The following is a 19,681-nucleotide window of genomic DNA, read 5'->3' as shown; positions in this document are numbered from 1 at the left end:
TCACTTTCACTTTTGCAATGTAGTTGGCGTACTAGGCCAGCGCTGCCACTAGGCGCATCACGCACTGTGCGCGGGGCACCAAGTGCCGGAGGGGGCAAAAACAGCCTGGCCATAACACAACCGTTTGTCACTTAAGGTGTCACGGACTTTGCGGGAAAGATAGCTCCACATTGGAGCGATATTTAGCGCCTTTCCCAGTTAGCTAGCATTGGTATCACTGGATTCATTGCAATCTCAAGATTCATATGATACCATCTATGCCAACTATCTTAAAAACTGAAACCTGCAAAGACTGTAATGTTAACGTCAGTCAGATGTAAAAACCTCCCGGCAGGTAGCGGGGCACCAGCTAAAATCTTTCCTAGGGCACCAAATTGGTCAGGATTGGCACTGCCCTTAATGACCTACATGTATGCTGCTTATAGTGAAAGATAACACCTATTTAATGGCCTGACAGCAGTCAAATAGGGTGCAAATATTACAACTGTATAAAAGTTAACATATTTCTGATATGTCCCTCAATAAATCCAAAACACGTGAACAAGCCCTAAGCAGCACAGAAAGCTGTTTTGTCACATTGAAACCAAAGATATTATCTGGTCCATGTGCATATAAAAGTATGCAAAACCTTCACTGAAGAGGATGATATAGAAAAGATAAACAGATAACTTCAACAGAAAATGTAAGAATTGGTGTTTTGAGCACCTGACCTTGTTCCATGTGTGGCCTGCTTACTGCATTGTTTATCATTCAGCTTTATGTAACAAGGAAGTCATATATTTTCACTGTAAAGAAGTTTGAACATTACATCTTGTTATATATGGCATCAAGGCCAAAGTACATGCTGAAGGTTTTACGATGTTGTTCATTGTTCATTGTTCATTCAAATGGAAAATGTTAACATGTGAACCAATTGTCAAGTTCACGAAAACAGGTTTATGGAAAAATGACCTTATGACCTCTCCACTGTGCTGTGACATAGAAACATGTAACACGCAATACTGTAACATTTTATCAGCACCGATTGTCTCCCGCTGTAGGCTCACTGCAAGCTGTGTAGCTGGTAGTGATGACTAAGTAGCATCCATCAAATTAAAAATGAATTTCCCTACATGGACGTTGACTCACCACTTGCGTGAAATCTATTAAAATATTATTGCTTTTGTTCTTTTTTTGAATTTAGAACGAGTCCAGTGTGTGCAATGAATTAATAATCAGTAAAACAATCTGAGAGAACTCAAAAAGAATGTTCAGGACTTGTTGGTCCATTTGTAACACTGCCTGTTATAGAGCTCTGTCTGGTAATGTGGAAGATTTAAAATCTATCAATACAGTTTAATGACTTTAGCACAAAATATAAATAATTTCCTTCCTGTTTGCAGCATCATACATCTTTTTTTTTAGTATCAGTTGTATGTATAAAAACAGTAAATGTTGGCACCAAACTAGCAATTTGGTTGAGAGTGGGTAAACCTTAAAATAACATAAGTGACCATGGTGCTAAATTGAACACATTTGATCAACCTTGCATAATATTGACATCAATTTAAGACTGTCATAGCATAGATGACAGGCAATATGTGTAAAGGATTTACTTATCAGATATCACAGGAAATAAATATTGTTTGTGTTCATTTTTTACATATATATTTTGTTGCCTATCTTGTTGTTGTGGTGATTTAAAATCTTTTTTTTTAATCCATACAAAAGGTACAATTTAAAATAAAATACATACAATTAAATGCAGTTTAATAAAAAAGATTCTAGCACTGCTGTTGACGTAGATTGTCTTTACTCTTAAGATTATTGTTATATAATAGTACTAGTAGTAGTAGCAGTAGTGGTCTTGTATATATGTATATAGCAATATGTATTTTATGTATATACCAATATGTATTTTGCACAAAACATCCTTCAGTAGTAAATTCATAGTCACAGTATCTTTCAAGTGAGTGCATCATGTACAGTATGTAGTATTATAACCTACACAGCTTTAACTACCACTGACGAGGGCACCTGCTTTTTGTCGGACTCTAATGAGACTAGAAAACATCTGTCAACATATCAAATTAATTCACAAATCCAGAATCACAATGAAGACCATTTCAGACCAACAGTATGTTGAGACCTGGATCCCACACCTCTCTGCCATGACGTTCAGTCTATGGTCATCGTGTTGCCTAATCAACTATCAGCCTGTGTTAATATAAAACCGAGGAGGCAGGAACGTCACAGCCGCCTCCCCTTATGTCTGAGAGATATTTTCACACACTAGACAGTATCTCACACACCTTCAACTGCAGCCACATTTGTTGGTACTCAAACTTGGTACGAGGGTTTTTTTCATGTTAGGCGAGTCTCTCACCAAGAACAGGTACTACAGAGATCAAACCTCAAGCCTCCCTAAATACCTCCTGCCTGATGCCAGCGTCTCTCTCCATCAGAGGATATAGGAAAAAGAAGAAAAGCCACCTCAAAACTCCATAAAGAAACAACAAGTGAGTTAAAATGATCAGCAATGTGAAGAAGCAGCTGTGGTCCCTGGCCCGCTTGGTCCTGCCCTGTGTGGGGCTCGCGTTGGCCTGCATCGGGGTCTACGTGGCGTACATGCAGACAGAGTACACTTTGAAGGTCATCACTGCCTTCCTCATGATTTTGTTCGGCGTCCTGGCTGTGCTCATCGGAGTCTTCTGGTCCATCTGCCACAGCATGAAGAGCAAGATGTACCAGAGAGGAGAACACGAACAGCACATCAATGTCTACACTATTGAAAGGTAAGACCATAACAGACTAGAGTACAAACACCATATTTTACTACGACCTGGCTCAGGTGGCCAGAACAAAAAGGGAGAATTGAACATTTAACAAAAGAAGCTTTATTAAACCAAACTGGACCAAATCAAGTAATTTAAAGTGCCAAAATAAGGATTGTTAAGATGTGGAGCATGGATGTCGGTGTGTAAGAGTGATGGATGTGTGTGCATGTGTTTTAAGGTGCAAAACAAGGATAAACTAAAGCAGCGTACTAAAACCAAACCAAACGGGTGCCTGTAGCAGACAGGGCTTTATAGACTGGGACCCCTGGCTCCTAACAATCCCCTGACACCAGGTATCTGGAAAACATGGAAAGTAGATTAACAGGGAAAGGCTGGGGTCATCACACCTGTAACCACAGATAGACTTTAAAAAGAGAATTCATAATAGTGAAAAAAGTTTTACAGGAAAAAGAATACATGTAAAAACATTTAACCAATTTCCTTCTATGCAATTGAGTTACTATTATATAATAGTTACTATAACTATTAAAAAAAATATCCTCCTCCTTCTCTTCTCTCCAGATGAGTGTATGCATTATGCACTAGGAAAATGTTTGCTTTTTGTTTGGCATCAACAGTCAATACCAATTGAATTTCTCACATTATGTATCCCAAATGTCTTTTCAACTATTATATTTCCAGTTCGCGTTTCTAACATCTGGCCAGGGACAAAAGATAAAAATGACCCTTCTCAGCTAACTCTGGCTCATTTACAGTTCTTTGATCTGTTGATCAATGAGCATTGTCCCTGTAAAATAAACTATTAAAAATAAAGATGTATTGTTTATCTTTTCCTGTGCAGACCGAGCTCCTTCCCTCCATCGTACGAGGAGTCCCAGGGCAGCCAGGAGAGTCCTGATTCAGCCCCTCCAGAGTTTGTTGTCGTGGTCGACGGGGTGGATGTGGCGATGAGCCTCGCTCCTCCTCTGTATAGCCGGGACAGCTTGGACGCTCCAGACTGCACTTGGAGCTGGGAGCAGCCTCCTCAGTACAGTCCGGTAGAACGGATTGGGCAGGAGGAGGTGATTGCAGAGAAGCGGACGGAGGCCTCGTCCAGACACTGAATGGAGGAAACATTTTTGCCTGACTGACTGAAAGAAAAGCAGGATCGTAGATAGACTATTACTTTGTGACTGAGCTAAGAGAAGAAGTTCCACAAGAATGGAAGATGCCTCTAAATATGGTCGGACTGCTCAGCTACCAAATAATGGACACAGACACGTGTTGATGTCACCTTTGTGCCGTACACCCAGTGCTCAACCTCTGAACTCTGTCTGCTCTGTGCTGACCCTTAACCATGTTAAGGGGTCTTAAAAGAGGTTAAGCTGTGGTTTTGTGTTGATGTTGCTCAAATGTTTTTTGTCTCTAAGCAAGAACGAGCTGCATGTTTGTCACTGCTTGGTGGCGTTGAATCCACGAACGTATGAATTTACAAACAGTTCTTACTTTTACCTGCACTGTGACTCAAATTTGTAAGCTATTAAATTATTACAACTGTTTGTATTGGAGTGAATGATGCAACCCCCGTTAGGGTGATTTGTGTTATGAAATAAAAAATAACTTGCAACTTTTTTTGCATTATAAATTATGACAATTTTCACATTCCTCAAGACATTTTAGAATAAGTGTTCATAAAATAATCTGTAAATGTAAATCTTCTTACCAGGCAGGCTGATATCATTTCAAAGTAGGACTCAATTTTATTTTTTAAACAACTGAGTTGACTATATTTATAGGCTGATCCTACTTGAAAATAAGCTCTCCGAATAACATGACTTCAATAAATTGAAGTTAAATAAGAGAAGTGAGAGGGAGACAGCATGCAACAAATGTTCAGACTTGAACTGGGGTATTTAGGATTACATAGACAACATCTTGGACCCATATTGGCCACCACAATATCCTATCAATTAGATTTTTTTGTTTATTTATTCTTATAAAGCGTTTCTTTAACCCGGCAGGCCTCATTGAGGTTGAAAACCTCTTTTGAAAGGAAGCCAAGATGGCAGGAAAAAAAGTTGCAGATTCAACTGCAAAACGATACAAAATCAGACAACGGAGAAAACAATACTAAAACAGATAATAATACTAAAATAGGGTGAAATTAGGATTCATCAAATGGGAAATTCCTTTTCCTTTTGTGGCCGGAGCAGAAAACATGAAGGCTTTCTTTCCAATCTCTGTCTACACATCGGGGACAAACATCTATGGCTTGTGATCTAAGCTAATGATTGCAAGACGGACTTTGTGAAATATGTTTGCATATATATAATGGAAGTCTGCCAAGAGACTTGTGAGTAGGGCTGTGTATTGGCAAGGCGATATATTGCAATTTTGAAAAAAAAAATTTAAGAAAACTGTCATAGTAAAATAACCCACCAGAAAAACACCGTTTTAGAAGAGACGGAAATAACACATTAATACTGCATGCAAGAAAACTGTATGATTTTGCCCAAAACTACATGTGATTATCATAAAGTGGGCATGTTCTTCACCAGGTTTTGAGCGTTATTTAGCGTCCTTCGTGACGAGCTAGTATGACTGTATTCCTGCGGTTTTCTAGTTTCATATGATGCTGGTATCTTCACTCTGCCCGACAGCAGGCCGTCAGATTTTTAAGAGATTCATTAAAAATCAATACACTGTTTTGGAGAATCGATACAGTATCACAACACATAACATCGCGATACTCATGTGTATCGATATTTTCTTACACCCCTGCTTGTGAGGCAAACAAGTCTTTTCAGTCTGTGTCACCATGACATGTCCTAACAAACTGTTTTTAATACATCATGGGTTTTCTCTCAAGAGACACCTGACAGCTCGGTTGAAAAGTTCACCACAATGAAGATACTGGTGGAGCAACAATGTTCTGCAACTTTGCAGCTTGTTCATGTTCATGCACACCATAAATGAAAATGGTGGTTGTTAGCACCATTTTAATTACGCAGTACTTTAAAGGAAAGTATTTGTATAATCATGCCCCTACCTATTAGACACTTGTCTCTGACACACTAACAATTTCAGCTGAAGCGTGAACAGTCTTCTGATAAACTGGCATTGATCCTGAGCCAGCCTCAGAAATAACCCCTGACATTATAAAAGAGTTGGATGGGGCAATAACCTGTAATGGTTGACAGGTAATGTCTGGCTGACTGAGTGAACGCATCCTCGCGGATATCCACTGGCATATCCTCAACTCGTAACGACGGCAATCAGTGTGTTTATGAGTTCCTGCTCTCTGCGTATCATTCAGGCCGTATAAAGATCAGCCCTCTTCATTTCTTATCTCAACACAACAGCTTCAACACATTTCACACTCGGGTTCAAAAGCCGGTGCTGCGCTCGACAAACAAAAGCCTCCTTTTTCCTCAAGGATGTTCAATCACCACATGATATATAGTATCAGCACAACATGGTGCTCTTAATTATGAAGAATATGTTTAATTAAAATCCAAAACATGCCTAAGGGCAACATATCTCACGCTGGTGTATTTTTATTTGTCCCCATTAGACCTGTCCGTTTCAATTAAAAAAGGCGAGTGCTACACACAAAAAAAGTTTATTTGGATTTAAAAAAAAAAGAAAAAATATATTCAAATATGGTTATACGGCATTCCCAAAGGCTTTAACTGACAAATTAAAGAGAAAGCCAGATTAGCAAACAAATCTAAAATATATATTTTCTTTTTCATTACCTGTGGGCTCATTCGCTATTTTGTTATTTTACATTTTGAATACATGTCCTTAGGTAGTAAACAAGAGTCTTCCCACTACTTCATAGAGCAATATATGCATTAACATTAATATATCAAACATAAACTAATTGCAATTCACTTCACTGGTATATAGTTGTGATGCAACGGCTGTTTTATTTTACACTTGGAAAATAGTTTGATTACTTCTGCATGAAATGGTTGAAAATAATGACATATATGAGAGGATAGGTAAAAGCAATATGACAAGTGAACACTGCACTGTTATACAAAACAACATGGTGAATTAAACAATTATCTTAGGCTCCCTTTGTCAATAACTGCAAGCCACAAACATTAACAGTCAGTCTGCACATTCATAATAGGGTTGCTGTTTACATATTTTTCATTATTTATTTATTGCAATAATTAAATAGCTTCCCTGTTTTTTAGACACTGAATATTTTTGATAGTGGTCAATAAACAGTTCGGAGAACATTGTGCTTTCTTTTTGAGAGATAAGCACCCTCAGTTTAGTCGTCATTTAGAGAAAAAATAAAAATGAGAATACAGCTACAGAGAAGGGAATTTAAAAATGGCAGATAAGTAGAGGAAACTTATATTTTTTGTCGGTGTGAGCAGTTAGATGCATGACATGTGTGCGTGCATGTGAGTGTGTGTGTGTGTGTTTTCCTTGTTGCTCATGTGATGACGTTGGGGCCACGGCGCCCTGTCCTCTCATGGACGTTGGAGATCTTCAGGGCGATGGCGATGAGAGGACCCAGCACCACCTGCAGTGAGGAACACATCACGAAACAATTTCAACAATGATAATTCGACTGCTGATGTTTTAAACCAAGAAAAAAAAGGAAGTTACTCACTAAGAAGGGAGAACGTTGAGGACGCAGCAACCAAAAACGACAATGTATATTTATTTTTGGGGGTATTGGTTCTTTTAGGACTTGTTGTTTTGTATATTTTTGTACTGCTTCTGTGTATTGTTTGTATTATGTTGTACCTTTGACCAACTTTTTTTGAATAATTATGTTTTTTTATTATAAAGCAGGTTTAAGTGCTATATATAAATACTGTGTAAGTATTGAAATGCTCAATCCATCGGGAATGCACACAGACCGTATTCAGAAACTGTGCATTTAAACAAGCCATCAGGACTTATAATGTACATTTGTGATGTCACAAATACACAATTGGTGCCTTCAAATGGGGTCGTGTTTACAATTTTCATGAGAAGAGTCCATATGAACGCCCCCCTCTTGTGGTATTCACAACCTCCTCTGTGGAAAGTTTCTGAAAGCTCAGAGTTCACGACTTGTGACGTGTTTGTTGACGTTATCAGAAATGGCGGAGGCCATGGAAGTTAATTTTTCGGTGCATAATAACATAATATATTATAATTTCGTATATTGTTTCTTTGTAATTTTATAATATGTCTGAGGAAAATGTTCATATTCCCAATGGTCACTATGCCTTTGCATTTACTGCATTATGTTACCCACTTGCTCGCTTGCTAAATTGTTAGTCTCTGTGGCTTCTAGACGCTGACAGTAACGTTAATATTGCCGTTGCTTAGCAGCAGTGTTCTCAACACTTAACCACTTAAACGCATATCGTGTACACAACTTCCCATGTTGTAAACATAAGCTCACGAGTTTCATTTGAAGGCACCGTTAGACCATTTCACAGTTTTAAACGTGTCCCAATACATTTCCGGTTGCAGCTGACAGGAAGTAAACATGGACCCAAGCTGTTGCCTAGCAACGTAATTCTGTTGCAATTCCATTGAAATGTGCTAAAACTGAGCTTTTCAGACAGAGGGTGAATACAGGCATATTCAGGCAGAAGTATGAGGAAAATAAAGGTTTTTTGAACATTACAGAAACATTAGACAAAATACAAGTATAGAGCTGAAAATGAGCATACTATGGGACCTTTAAATTTGATTTAATGTAATCGCTCCATTTTGCATTATATCAATTAATATTCCAACAACTTTTATTTAAAATATATATATATTAAAAGCATCCCTAGTGCAGCTTAATGACTACATAACTATGAGAGCATTGCTCTTAACATTGAGGCTCGCACACTAAATCACAGTAGTTAATAAGTACATCTTCGAGCAAACATCGACCTTGTCTTTGTTTTGTTGTGCAAGACAGCACATATATGGTAGACATCATGTGAGTTTGGGGCCTAAAAACACGAAGCAGATAAACTGATAGATAAACAGATTCCAGAGCAGATAACATAGTTATAAAAACTGTGTCAACTTGCATGTCAAGAGGCATTTAACTCAGTTTGTCAACAAGTTCTTGTTACTTGCTAGAGATGATTCATTCACAACAATTGGTACACCGGGAACACAACAGTGTAATAAAGAAATTAGCTATGAGAACATGCTGAGTTGCTTCATGACAGGGTGTATAACCTTAAGAATGATTAGGAATTAAATTTATGATCTAATATTAATGACAGATTGTCCAAGGGTTCAGTGTAGGTCACTCAACGTGGATGAGGAAAATATAATCACAGGGTTAAACAAGTACGTTTTACTGACTGAAATATAGCAACTAAAACCATTCAGGTATGTTAATTTATTACTCATCAATAGGTGGTCCATACTTGATAAAATTGGGGATCTAACATTTGATTTTTTGATATCACTTTGATGTTAAATCAGTGCATAGATTACGAATTAGGTAATGCTGTCCCATATGTTTTTAATTCTTGCAGCTGAATTACATATAAATTGTAGCTTGTACTAACTGGTAATGCTCAAATGCAAATTTTGATGCTCAAGTTGGCATTTTTATGCAAGTTGAAGACGTCATTGACTGTCTTTTGACCTGTAGATGTAGGAATGAATGGCACAAAAAGAGATCATTAAACTCATTGTTTGATGAAGTTGTACGGTTTGGTGGCCAAACCTAAATGAGGCTGTCTAGCCATCATGACTGCAGCTTTACAACCGCTGGGTATGGTTAAAGTACACTACCTATCCCAACATCCATAACATCCATAAAAGAAGCTAGTGTTTCTAATCACTCCAAAGTCTACAGGTCAATTAGCTTCAGTATTGTCACATGAAGCTGTCACCATTACTACCTGATCATCAAATTACATTTCACCACTACAGCACAGGCTGTATTACCACTCCAGTAGCTGCAACGATCGGTGTGTTTTCTCCTTCAATTTAATACAAACCACAGATCAAAATTGCACTTCAACTCAAGTGGCTTCTGGGTTCGGTGAATACAAAAGAAGTGATGATGGAAAGTAATAGCAGCACGCAGGAAGAAAAAGGCAACTTTATGGCAAATTATGCCAGCTTAACTAAAACAGCAGAGTTGCGTGTGGGAGCTTTCATTCATGTATTTTTAAATTTTCATTAATAGGGATCTGAAATGAAGGCCTATCCCATCACTCTAAGGATGGTGTGCCAATTGTGCATGTATTATGTATATTATATGAGATCTATATGTTCTACAGAATATAATATACGGAATCTGACAAGAGCACCGTCTCATCATAAAACATTACTTTTGCTGATATAAGTCAATAAAGGTTTGATATTATCTGTTTTATGGTGACTAAACTGGCAGAATAGTGCCTAGACATTTTGGATTAGAGATTTTATAGTGAAGTGACAAAGCCCAGCTAGACACACTAGACACAGAGAACATATGTGCATCAGATACATCATGACACCCCCTCTGCACCTGTGTCTCTCTGTTGTGTCTCTCAGGGTCTCTCTCGAAGCTCTCAGCGTAAATGCGGATGGTGGCGCCCGTCCCTCCGCCGCTCCCGCTCATCCGAAACACCAGGCGGGATGCATCAGTGAAGACAATCCTTAAACCCTAGAAACATACAAACCAATGTTTACATTATCAAAAATAAATTGACGGACTTACTTTGACAAATACACAAGTTACCAGAAACGAAAATGCCCTAAAATTCCACACTTTCTGTCACAAATAGCTATAAATACAGCGTGTACCAAAGTATTCAGTACATGGTACATCTGCTTGATAAATTATCAAAATGACTAATGGATTGGAATAGAAATCCAGTGAATAATCCTATTAGCACTGCACACTAAACTAAATTTACAACTTCATTCCACACACATAAAAACCCACGATGAGCTTCATCACAGACTATTAACTATTAAAAAGTGTATCTACTCCTATAATTTAAATAGGGTACTTAAGTATTTATTATTTTCCACTCATGCAAATTGGCAATACTGGTGATTTAAAACAGGAAAATGGTTATAGGGTCAATAAATATAAAAAAGAAAATGTCTCTAATGTGCAGTAACTACAGACAGCCACTAGATGTCATTGTGTGATTTGTTGGGACTGTGTTCAACTAGGATTTCATGCTTGGTCCCTCCATTGTACTGACTATAAAGTTATGTAAGGTCATCAGTGTTGCCAGATTGGGCTTGTTTCCATCCAATTGAGTTACTTTTGATTAAGTTGGGAGGGGAAAAATAGGTTTGGGCTGGAAGATGAAATGTGGACTGCTTTTGTCAACATTTGGCAGGATTTAGAAAATATTGTGAAAGCAATATTACTAAACAAGTTGTCATTTAATGACCAAAAACACAGATGCAAAATTCAGTAAACTTGATTGTGTCCACTCATATTATTGACTCATTTAATTTGAGAAATATTTGATTGAAATGAGTTGTATTCAATAGTCGTTAGGGATAACGGAGGACCTACTTGACCTTGACGTCATCATCATTAACATTGACATGGTAATTTGTGTATTTAATTGTCTGACTGCACTCTTTGTGGATTGTGATAGATATTTTATCTTTGGTTATTTGATGCAGATATTAAGCTTTGTATGCTTATGATGTTGTTTTCTATTGCGTATTCAATGATACAGTTTAAGTTGTGATTGGGCTGGAAACGGTCAATCTGATCTGGCAACACTGAAGGTCATAAGTTAAAACTACTCCAGTACTTCAGCGTTATTCCAAGAAACTTTCTGAACTCTAGCCCTAAATTGATTTCAAGGTTCACCATTTTAGAGGTTGTATTTCCAGTTTCCTTAAGATTCTGACAGCAGAGGACAAATTTCACACCAAACCAGAGGAAAACATCACGTTTTTAAAGAGTTGAGGTTAAGTTCAAAGAGTTAACACTAGAGGCCTACTGTTTTCAGGAAAAACAGGATGTATTGTTGCATTGGAGTAACCAACCACAACTCTTGCTGGCTGACGTAAAGAAGATAAGACTCTTTATGACTAATGGATGTGTGATGAGTCTTATCTGTCCTAAATTCCACAGTGTGTCTCTTGCCTTATCCCATTAGAGCAAAAGACAAGCTCAAGGGGGAAAGACAGCAATGTGTTTTAAGAAAAAACACGGAGCATGAATATGAAAAATGGTTTTAATAAAACACTCCCTAGACAGGAACATGTGATTAACTTGACTGTTATTGTCCAAAGTAGTGCTGTCAAAACATTCATATTCATCACCAGGGCTAAAAAATGTACATGTCTTGATATTGACAAATGATGTGTAGTTTCTTTTTAATAGTACATTAGAGTTTTATGAACTATTATAAGAGTAAAAAGTCAAGTGGGTGCAGACCAAATATCTGTTAACGTCTTCAAACTGTGACTCAGCTTCATAGTTTATAGATACAGTGTGGTAACAAAAGTAAAGTAAACCACTCGCCTTCCTCCTAATCTGAGTTTGGCTTGGGTGTGTAGCCTTTCAGAGGCCAGGTGACGAGAGACAGCGATAATGAAAGATGTCCGTCCGCCTGTCTGTCTGTCTTTCTATTTGTGAGTGTGTCAGCTCATCTCTAACAATAGAGAAGCAGTTATCAGGAGGCTGACTAATGCCTGTTAAAATGAGTGGAGTGCATACCAGCCCCAGTGTGGGTTAACTTATACAAAACGCAGTAACGTTAACTACATTTCTGATCAAAATTTTGTAATGACCTGAAATTGACTGTTTGACATCTGTTTTACTAAATAAAAAGCATTGTAGGACAGCAATGTATCATTTTTTAAATACAAAATTGAGCAAAAATCAAAACCACAGTAACTGCACTTTGGTTGTGTAACATTAGGCTAACCAATTTATTTTCTGTAAATGAAAAATATCTATTTTAATTAACTGAAATATTGGTAATTCAGTTAGTTAGCTAGCTTAGCAGATCTAAAACTTCCATCAGCTTCTAGTGTGATTTGGTGTAGCTAAGCTACCTTTTTATTCACATATTTATGTTTATTTTGCATCGATTTCAATATGGATATTTATAGTAGACAGACATACACCTAGCGAAACATATACATTTAATTTCCATAAGCTATAGACTGTAAATTACCAAAACAAAGTTTATTTTCTTAGCCTGTGACAGGGAAACTGAAAAACATTTTGTTACATACTGCATTTTCCAAAAGTGCAGTATCTGCAAGAGTGCAGTAGCCTATCTGCATTTAGGTAGGCTATTATGTAGTTAGATTCTATGCCAATGATTTCTATCTATCCACTATCTATCTGTTTGATATGCAGACAATGCAGAATTAATTCAGTAGTCGACTACAAAAGGCTGCCATGCCACTGCTGTGTAAATCCCCCATGCTTTGTCTTGTATGTGTGTGTGTGTGTGTGTATGTGCCAACTTTTCCCCCCTTCAAACACACTTGCAGTAGAGAGACTGCAAGTGAGACGACAGCTGATATAATTCTGTCCTGAGAGGAATGTGTGCTGGTACTGTAATAACACACACATGGGGCGGACTGGGATGCTGAGGATTTGCCTCTGAGGTTAAATCACATTTTGGGGTGACTGACTAACTAGCTGTGGCGCTGCTGTAACCATGGTAACACAGAGAAGTATTCGCAGCGGGACGGAGACTTTTTTATTGCTGTACATGAGGTGAAGCTGACAAAGTGTAGGCACAACCTTGCCAACACAAGTGTGAACATGCCATGCAAATGTATGCATGTGTTCACACTTATGCACAGAAACAACTGACGGACAGCACACACACACCAAAAGTGCACAGCGTGCGTGTATGTGGTTTTAGGTGGGGCAGAGGCTAAGAAGTGTAGACGCCAGGAATGAGTTTCCACACATTTCTGGGCAGAACAGAGGGAGTCAGCTGGGTAAACTTCACAGAGATTGAGGCGGCGGGAGGGAGAGGACAGGACAGGGAGGGTACGCTGACCGAGGGACTTATCAGTGTGTGTAGGGATACGTGCTGTATGTGGTGTGTGTGTATGCATATGTTTATGGATTGAAATGGAAGATAGACTATCATATCCAAACATGGGTCCTCTCTTATGAGACAACACTGAAGCTGAGTGGGTGGTCGAGCTCACAAGAGGCTGATGAGTGAGTATATGTGGTTAAAAGAGAGCACAGAGAACGTGTCAGTGTGAGTGTCTGTGCATGTTTAAGATGTCTTTTGGACAGACCTGACCCCATGAAGGCCCAAAGACCTGACTTGAACCACACTTTCTGATCCCGGTTGGCTATGACCTAAATTGCTACAGGTCTTGGGGCAGGGAAAAAATCGAAAGGACCTAACAAACAGTCTGATAACATGAACAACACAACACTGCATCTTAAGCCACATAATCAAAAATACAACAAGTTGCTGGTTTGAATATAGGCCTAGCTTCATCATGTTAAAGAATGTGCCTGTTACTTTATATTGTGGCCATGGGGCAGCCATACTATACAATATATTTGATATTATATGATACAGCACTACAGCACTACAATAGTCTCCACTTTTTGAATCTTACCAGGGCCTTTTGTGCTCCTCTGTTGAACCAAATACGGACCAGAGCCAGAAACATCAGATCAGTGACATACATTTATGCTACCAGAACAATATAAACCCTGATGCATTCTTGCTCATGTAGTAGCATGGTATTTAATGGTATAGGATGAGAAATCAGAATGAGCAGATACAGCCAAAATGCAGTATATTTATATATTTATATTTTTCTTTTCCTCAGAAAAAAAATAGAAATGAGTAGATCTAAAAAAAAAAAATTTAAGATCTTGTTTTAAGTTCTAGCTTAGATGTTAGAAAGATATCTAGAAAGATAGCTACATTCTCCGTCTCAGTAAAGTCAAGCAACAATAATATAACTTTTAGGTCTATTTGTAGCTACTGTATGTATGTATTTATGCATGTAATATGGAAGCAATTAATTTCATTGTATATCCTCTCCTCCATGTTCTTTCGTCCCTCTCTTAGCCCAGACTGACCTGGTTTCGAGCCACTGATCCATCCACGGGGTCAATGTACTCAAAGTTGTCGGCCCTCTCCACGCTGTATACGTGGTCTCCTACGGCAAACTTCTGGCTGGTGAACGCTTTGTCTGAGATGACTGACTCCAGGTCCCTCATCAGGTAGAAGGCAGCACGTGGGTCCAGGCCTTCATAGTCAAATCTGACAAGAACCAACACATAAATGCTGAGTTAGCCACTTAACACGCCCACCACTGAAACCATGGCTGACGTTAGAAAGCAGCAAGAGGAAAAGCTTTCAGGAAAATAATTTGTCTAAGATAAATCAACAACTGTATAGCATTGCTTTTACTTAGAAAAGCCCTAAACTGCAAGAGACCCTTTGTCAGGGTGATGGGTTGATTTTCCTCAAAATGATGACAGATGTTTGTGTCTTGTGGACTTTTTTGGGATCTGGTCATTGGCCTCGTCCTGTACGGCCTCTCCATCTACATCAAATTAGGAAAGCTCTCTGTGGGAACATGAAAAGCTGCAGCAACTGTCAGTGGGAACATTGACTGCAGCAACTATCTCTGCCTCTCACAGGGGAGAGGTTAAAATAAGAACAAGTGACAACCAGTGAGGAGGAAGAGAAATGGACGAAGGTGAAGGCCTGGGAGACATAGGCTACTTGGCTTTGGTAGGGATACAAGGGATCAGGGTTTTTGGTAAAAAGGGCAGTCAATCTCAGGGCTTGATGATTTAAATAAATTCAAGACATATTGATTCACACATTGGTAGATCAACAGAGATGAATGATAAAAAAAAATAAACTGCTGACTGAATGCATTGTGAAAGCACAGCTCCATATAGAGAGAGATTATTTAGCCGATTACCTGCAGAAGTAGTTGCGTCCGAGCTTGGCCCAGTGTTCTTTGATGATTTGCTCCACACCCTGTTTCCTGGCGGCCATGATGGACAACCACATCAACACCGACCACAGACCGTCTTTCTCACGAATGTGGTCTGAACCTGGAGGAGAAAGAAAACACAACAATATACCACAACTCTTGATAAACTTCTCATACTTTCTGGAAATGAACTGAGGTGATAAGAGATAACAAATCACCACAGGCTATGTTTTATATCGAGGCTAGCTGTTTTCCCCTGTTTTTCTAGCCTTCATACTAAGCTAAGCTAACCATTTCCTGGCGCCAGCTCCATACTTAACAGATAGATATGGGTCGGGTCTACAAGGTAATCCATTGACCTCCAATAGTGTAGGTTATGCTGCAATCCATTATAGCCAGAACTCAGAAAAAAACAACCTCCGACATGGAAAAATAATGGACCGGTAATTCCGGTCAGAATTCAAAGTCGGGAAACTCGTGCAAGATTTATCAAACCCGAGTTCCTCGACATAATCGCACCTGATATCACAGCAATACGGCGTCTCGCACAGTGAATTACTTTTTCATTATGTTTTACTTTATGTAGTGTTTGTGTTGTGAAACGTGCTGTAACAACATTGTAGCTGCTGTTTCCATTTACATTCAGTTGATTTGTGCTTGATAGAAGTCTTTGCCAGCATGCGGTACAAGCCTACTTCTCCAGGGTTCCCGCGGATCCTTAAAATGTCTTAAATTAGATTTTCAGAAATATTTCCCTGCAGGATTCTCTAGTTGTTAATTTAAAGATGGTTACTTTATACGCTGTTTCTCTTCACTAGTGGCACTGGGGAAACTGATTTGCCCAACAAATATCAGTTTGCTGCGGGCATCCATGTCTACCTGAGCAGATGCAAAGTTGGGAAGACCGAATACCGAATTATCAACTTCCGACTTGCGAAGGTTAGGATAGGTCGTCGGGCAGCGAGTCTCGTGAGAGTTTTTTGCAAGTTTTCGCAATTTGTGGGATACCTTCTAACTATCCGACCACAGATATGAGAGTGGTATTGAAAACAAGAGCTGCAAAGTTTCTTCAGAACCCAGGTGGGATATACTTTCTTTGTCAATTTTATTAATTATTGGGCTCTCTAATAACAGGTTTGGATTCTTAACATTTTTGTTGACACACTTGTATTGATGTATTGATCCACAAATTACAACAAGGTAATATAAAAGGATAGTAGCTTAGCTTAGTATTCAACTCCACTGTATGTAACAGAGGGTCAGGGAGTGTGTTTGGGCTTGGAGACAAACCAAACATCCCCACACAAATAATATCTCCTGCTCCATACACACACAAACAAACAAACAGAGGAGTAGTTCACACCCTTGATCAGCCTGCTTCACTGGGGAGCTATCAGTCTGTTCTTGAAAACAGCTGCACAGTAAAGGTATGTGTTAAGGGGGCACTTTGACATTTTCATAAGATTGAATATGTTCGTAATGTTTCCCCAGCAGAGCTTGGAGCAGGAAATGGACTCAGCGGTTGGGTATCATTTTAAGTTACTTGTGCATTTATTTTAGGAGAAAAACATGAAGGTGTCATTATGTCTGTTTTATAGCACACACAAGTCTTTACTTTTGTTCTCTCCACCAAACACTGACAACAAGAAGTGTACTTCCTAGCTCTGTGTCCGGCTCTAGCACTATACAGCTGTTAGGAAACTGACAGTTGTCATTATTTAATCCCCCGTCTTACTGTCTGTCTCCCTTTGTCTCACTCTCTGACACAGAGAGAGACACATATATATCTAATTATTATACCTCCAAAACACAACCAGGCCTTTCCACCTACACTGTAAAATATGGCATAATTACAGCTTTTTCTCTATCCTGTTATTGTTGTTAAAAAAAGTAACAACAATATTTATTCAACAATGCAATGATGGAACAAGGAAGTCCTAAAGTCAAAGCTATAAATATTTCCATGTTTTTGGTAGGCGGCGACCTCTGATTCTCAAAGGTGAAGCCAATGCGGAAGTGCCACAAACTTGCATTCTTTCTAACAGCCAGCAGGGGGCGACTCCTCTGGTTGCAAAAACAAGTCTGATTGTATAGAAGTCTATGAGAAAATGAGCCTACTTCTCACTTGATTTATTACCTTAGTGAACATTGTAAACATGAGTTTATGGTCTCAAACGCTAATTTCAAGTCTTCTTTAATACAGTATGATGTTCATTTAGTAAATGATGGTCCCATTTAGAGTCAAATAGACCATAAAGCAGGGTATGCTTTAGGGCGTGGCTACCTTGTGATTGACAGGTCACTACCATGACGTTGTCTGGTCTGGGTGTTGCCCGTGTTTTCGTCTTACAACTTTAACCTTTTCACAATGTTTTTTCAGGTCATGAAAGTTAATGGTAACATTTTGGACGCCTAAAAATGTCTTATTGTGCGTTTGGTTGTACTTAGCTCCACCCTCTCGTGTCACTTCTGGCTGCAAAAAACCAAGATGGCGATGGCCAAAATGCCGAACTCAAGGCTTCAAAACCGTAGTCCACAACCCATTGGATGACGTCACGGTGACTACGTCCACTTCTTATATACAGTCTATGGTTTTTGGGGAGACTGATTTTAGTCTTTTTAAGTCATTGCGGGGAAGAAATATTATAGGCTACACACAATTCAATATCTTTTTTTATATATACTGTATGTTGCTAACTACTGTTTATCAGATAGCATTAAACTGCATGTTGTGTGCAATGACTTTTGAATCCTGAAGCTGGCATTATCCATCTGCAAACCAGTAGTATATAATCAAAGCAGCAATACGAAAACCTACAATACTCACACAGCAAGGTTTGACAGAACTGGCAAAATTTACACTTGCAATAAATAGTTCCTGCTGTGTTTGTCTGAATAAGTGTATGAGAGTTAGTAAAGAGCAGGAGTGGTGTACAGCTCTGATGATTTACTACTCTGGGCTCTCTCTGAGCTTTTGGCCTTACATGGGTAGACAACGAGTAAGCTCCCATAGTCTTCTGTGCTCTCTGCCTCTCTGCTCCCTCCATTTCTCTCCTCCTCGTCAATACTTCTCATATTTGGTCTCTCCCAACTCCCTCTTTCCTCTTTCCTACAAGCTTCTCTTCTCTCCTGTTCATACCCACTAACATTTTCCTTCTCACGTATAGAGCTTTTTCTTCCTTGTTCCCTCAGTTTTAAAAGTTAGACATAATTTAAAAAGAATGAATGAAGGATGAAAGTCAAAGAGACAGATATTAGTTAAATTAAAATAGCTGTAAAAAGATGAAGAGAAGGGCAGTTGAAAAGGAAGCGTGGATAAGCAGATGTACAGGGAGGTAGTGTATTATTTGTGCATACACATTGTTTATATTTTCTGACCGTGTATGAGTTTGTCTGCATTCACAGAAAACATCGACACTGGAGGCCTGTCTGCATGTTGCAGCGATTCAGGGAGCCCCGTCTCCTTTTATAGCAGAAGAATGGGGATTATTTACACATGCAGTCAGGGTCACAGCCCTCACATCTATTACACGACTCTGACTGGAGCTACAGGGAGTCAGGATGCTTACAACTCTGGACCTGGAACAGGCTGGTGAGTGTGCAAGAGAAGGGAATAGGGGACGATGAAACAGGTTTTAAACAAAGCCCCAGGTTAGTCAAACTTATTTTGAGGAATTATTACACAAACAGTTTGTTGTAAACATCCATCACAGTTTACAGAACCACTTCTTGGTTTAACTTTTACCTGTTGATAGAGGGTGTCATATGCTGTCAAATGTTTTAGGCTATATAAATAAAATTGACTTGACTTGACTATAGTTGTACGTGCATTCTGTTTTCCTGTGCAATGAGGGATTATTACCGACATTTCAGTTGTGTTCACTTTCAGTTTTACCTCTAAATAAAGTGATTTAGAATATCTGGCTAAACTGTTGGCTTCTTTAAACTGTGTTCACACCAGTGGGCAACCTCCGGGTCTGAGAAGTGAAGCCAATGGGGAAGTGCCTTAAACTTGCATTGAG

The 19,681-nt window shown here is 38.8% G+C and overlaps 1 protein-coding gene across 1 annotated transcript in view; it reads right to left on the bottom strand.

Moving 5' to 3' along the window:
• Nucleotides 1–6,362: 6,362 nt before the first annotated feature.
• The window catches only part of pgm5 (phosphoglucomutase 5), a 32,333-nt gene continuing 19,014 nt past the window's right edge, over nt 6,363–19,681 (bottom strand). The window contains exons 8-11 of the mRNA XM_074637668.1: nt 15,645–15,780; nt 14,788–14,971; nt 10,252–10,389; nt 6,363–7,302 (exon numbers count right to left, since the gene is read on the bottom strand). Of these exons, the coding sequence (XP_074493769.1) occupies nt 7,213–7,302; nt 10,252–10,389; nt 14,788–14,971; nt 15,645–15,780 (548 nt within the window). The 3' untranslated portion in view covers nt 6,363–7,212. The remainder of the gene's footprint in view (nt 7,303–10,251; nt 10,390–14,787; nt 14,972–15,644; nt 15,781–19,681) is intronic.

This window comes from Sebastes fasciatus, chromosome 6, assembly GCF_043250625.1.
Source record: "Sebastes fasciatus isolate fSebFas1 chromosome 6, fSebFas1.pri, whole genome shotgun sequence".
NCBI classification, from domain to species: Eukaryota; Metazoa; Chordata; class Actinopteri; order Perciformes; family Sebastidae; genus Sebastes; species Sebastes fasciatus.
This window is presented reverse-complemented; position numbering and strand designations above follow the sequence as displayed.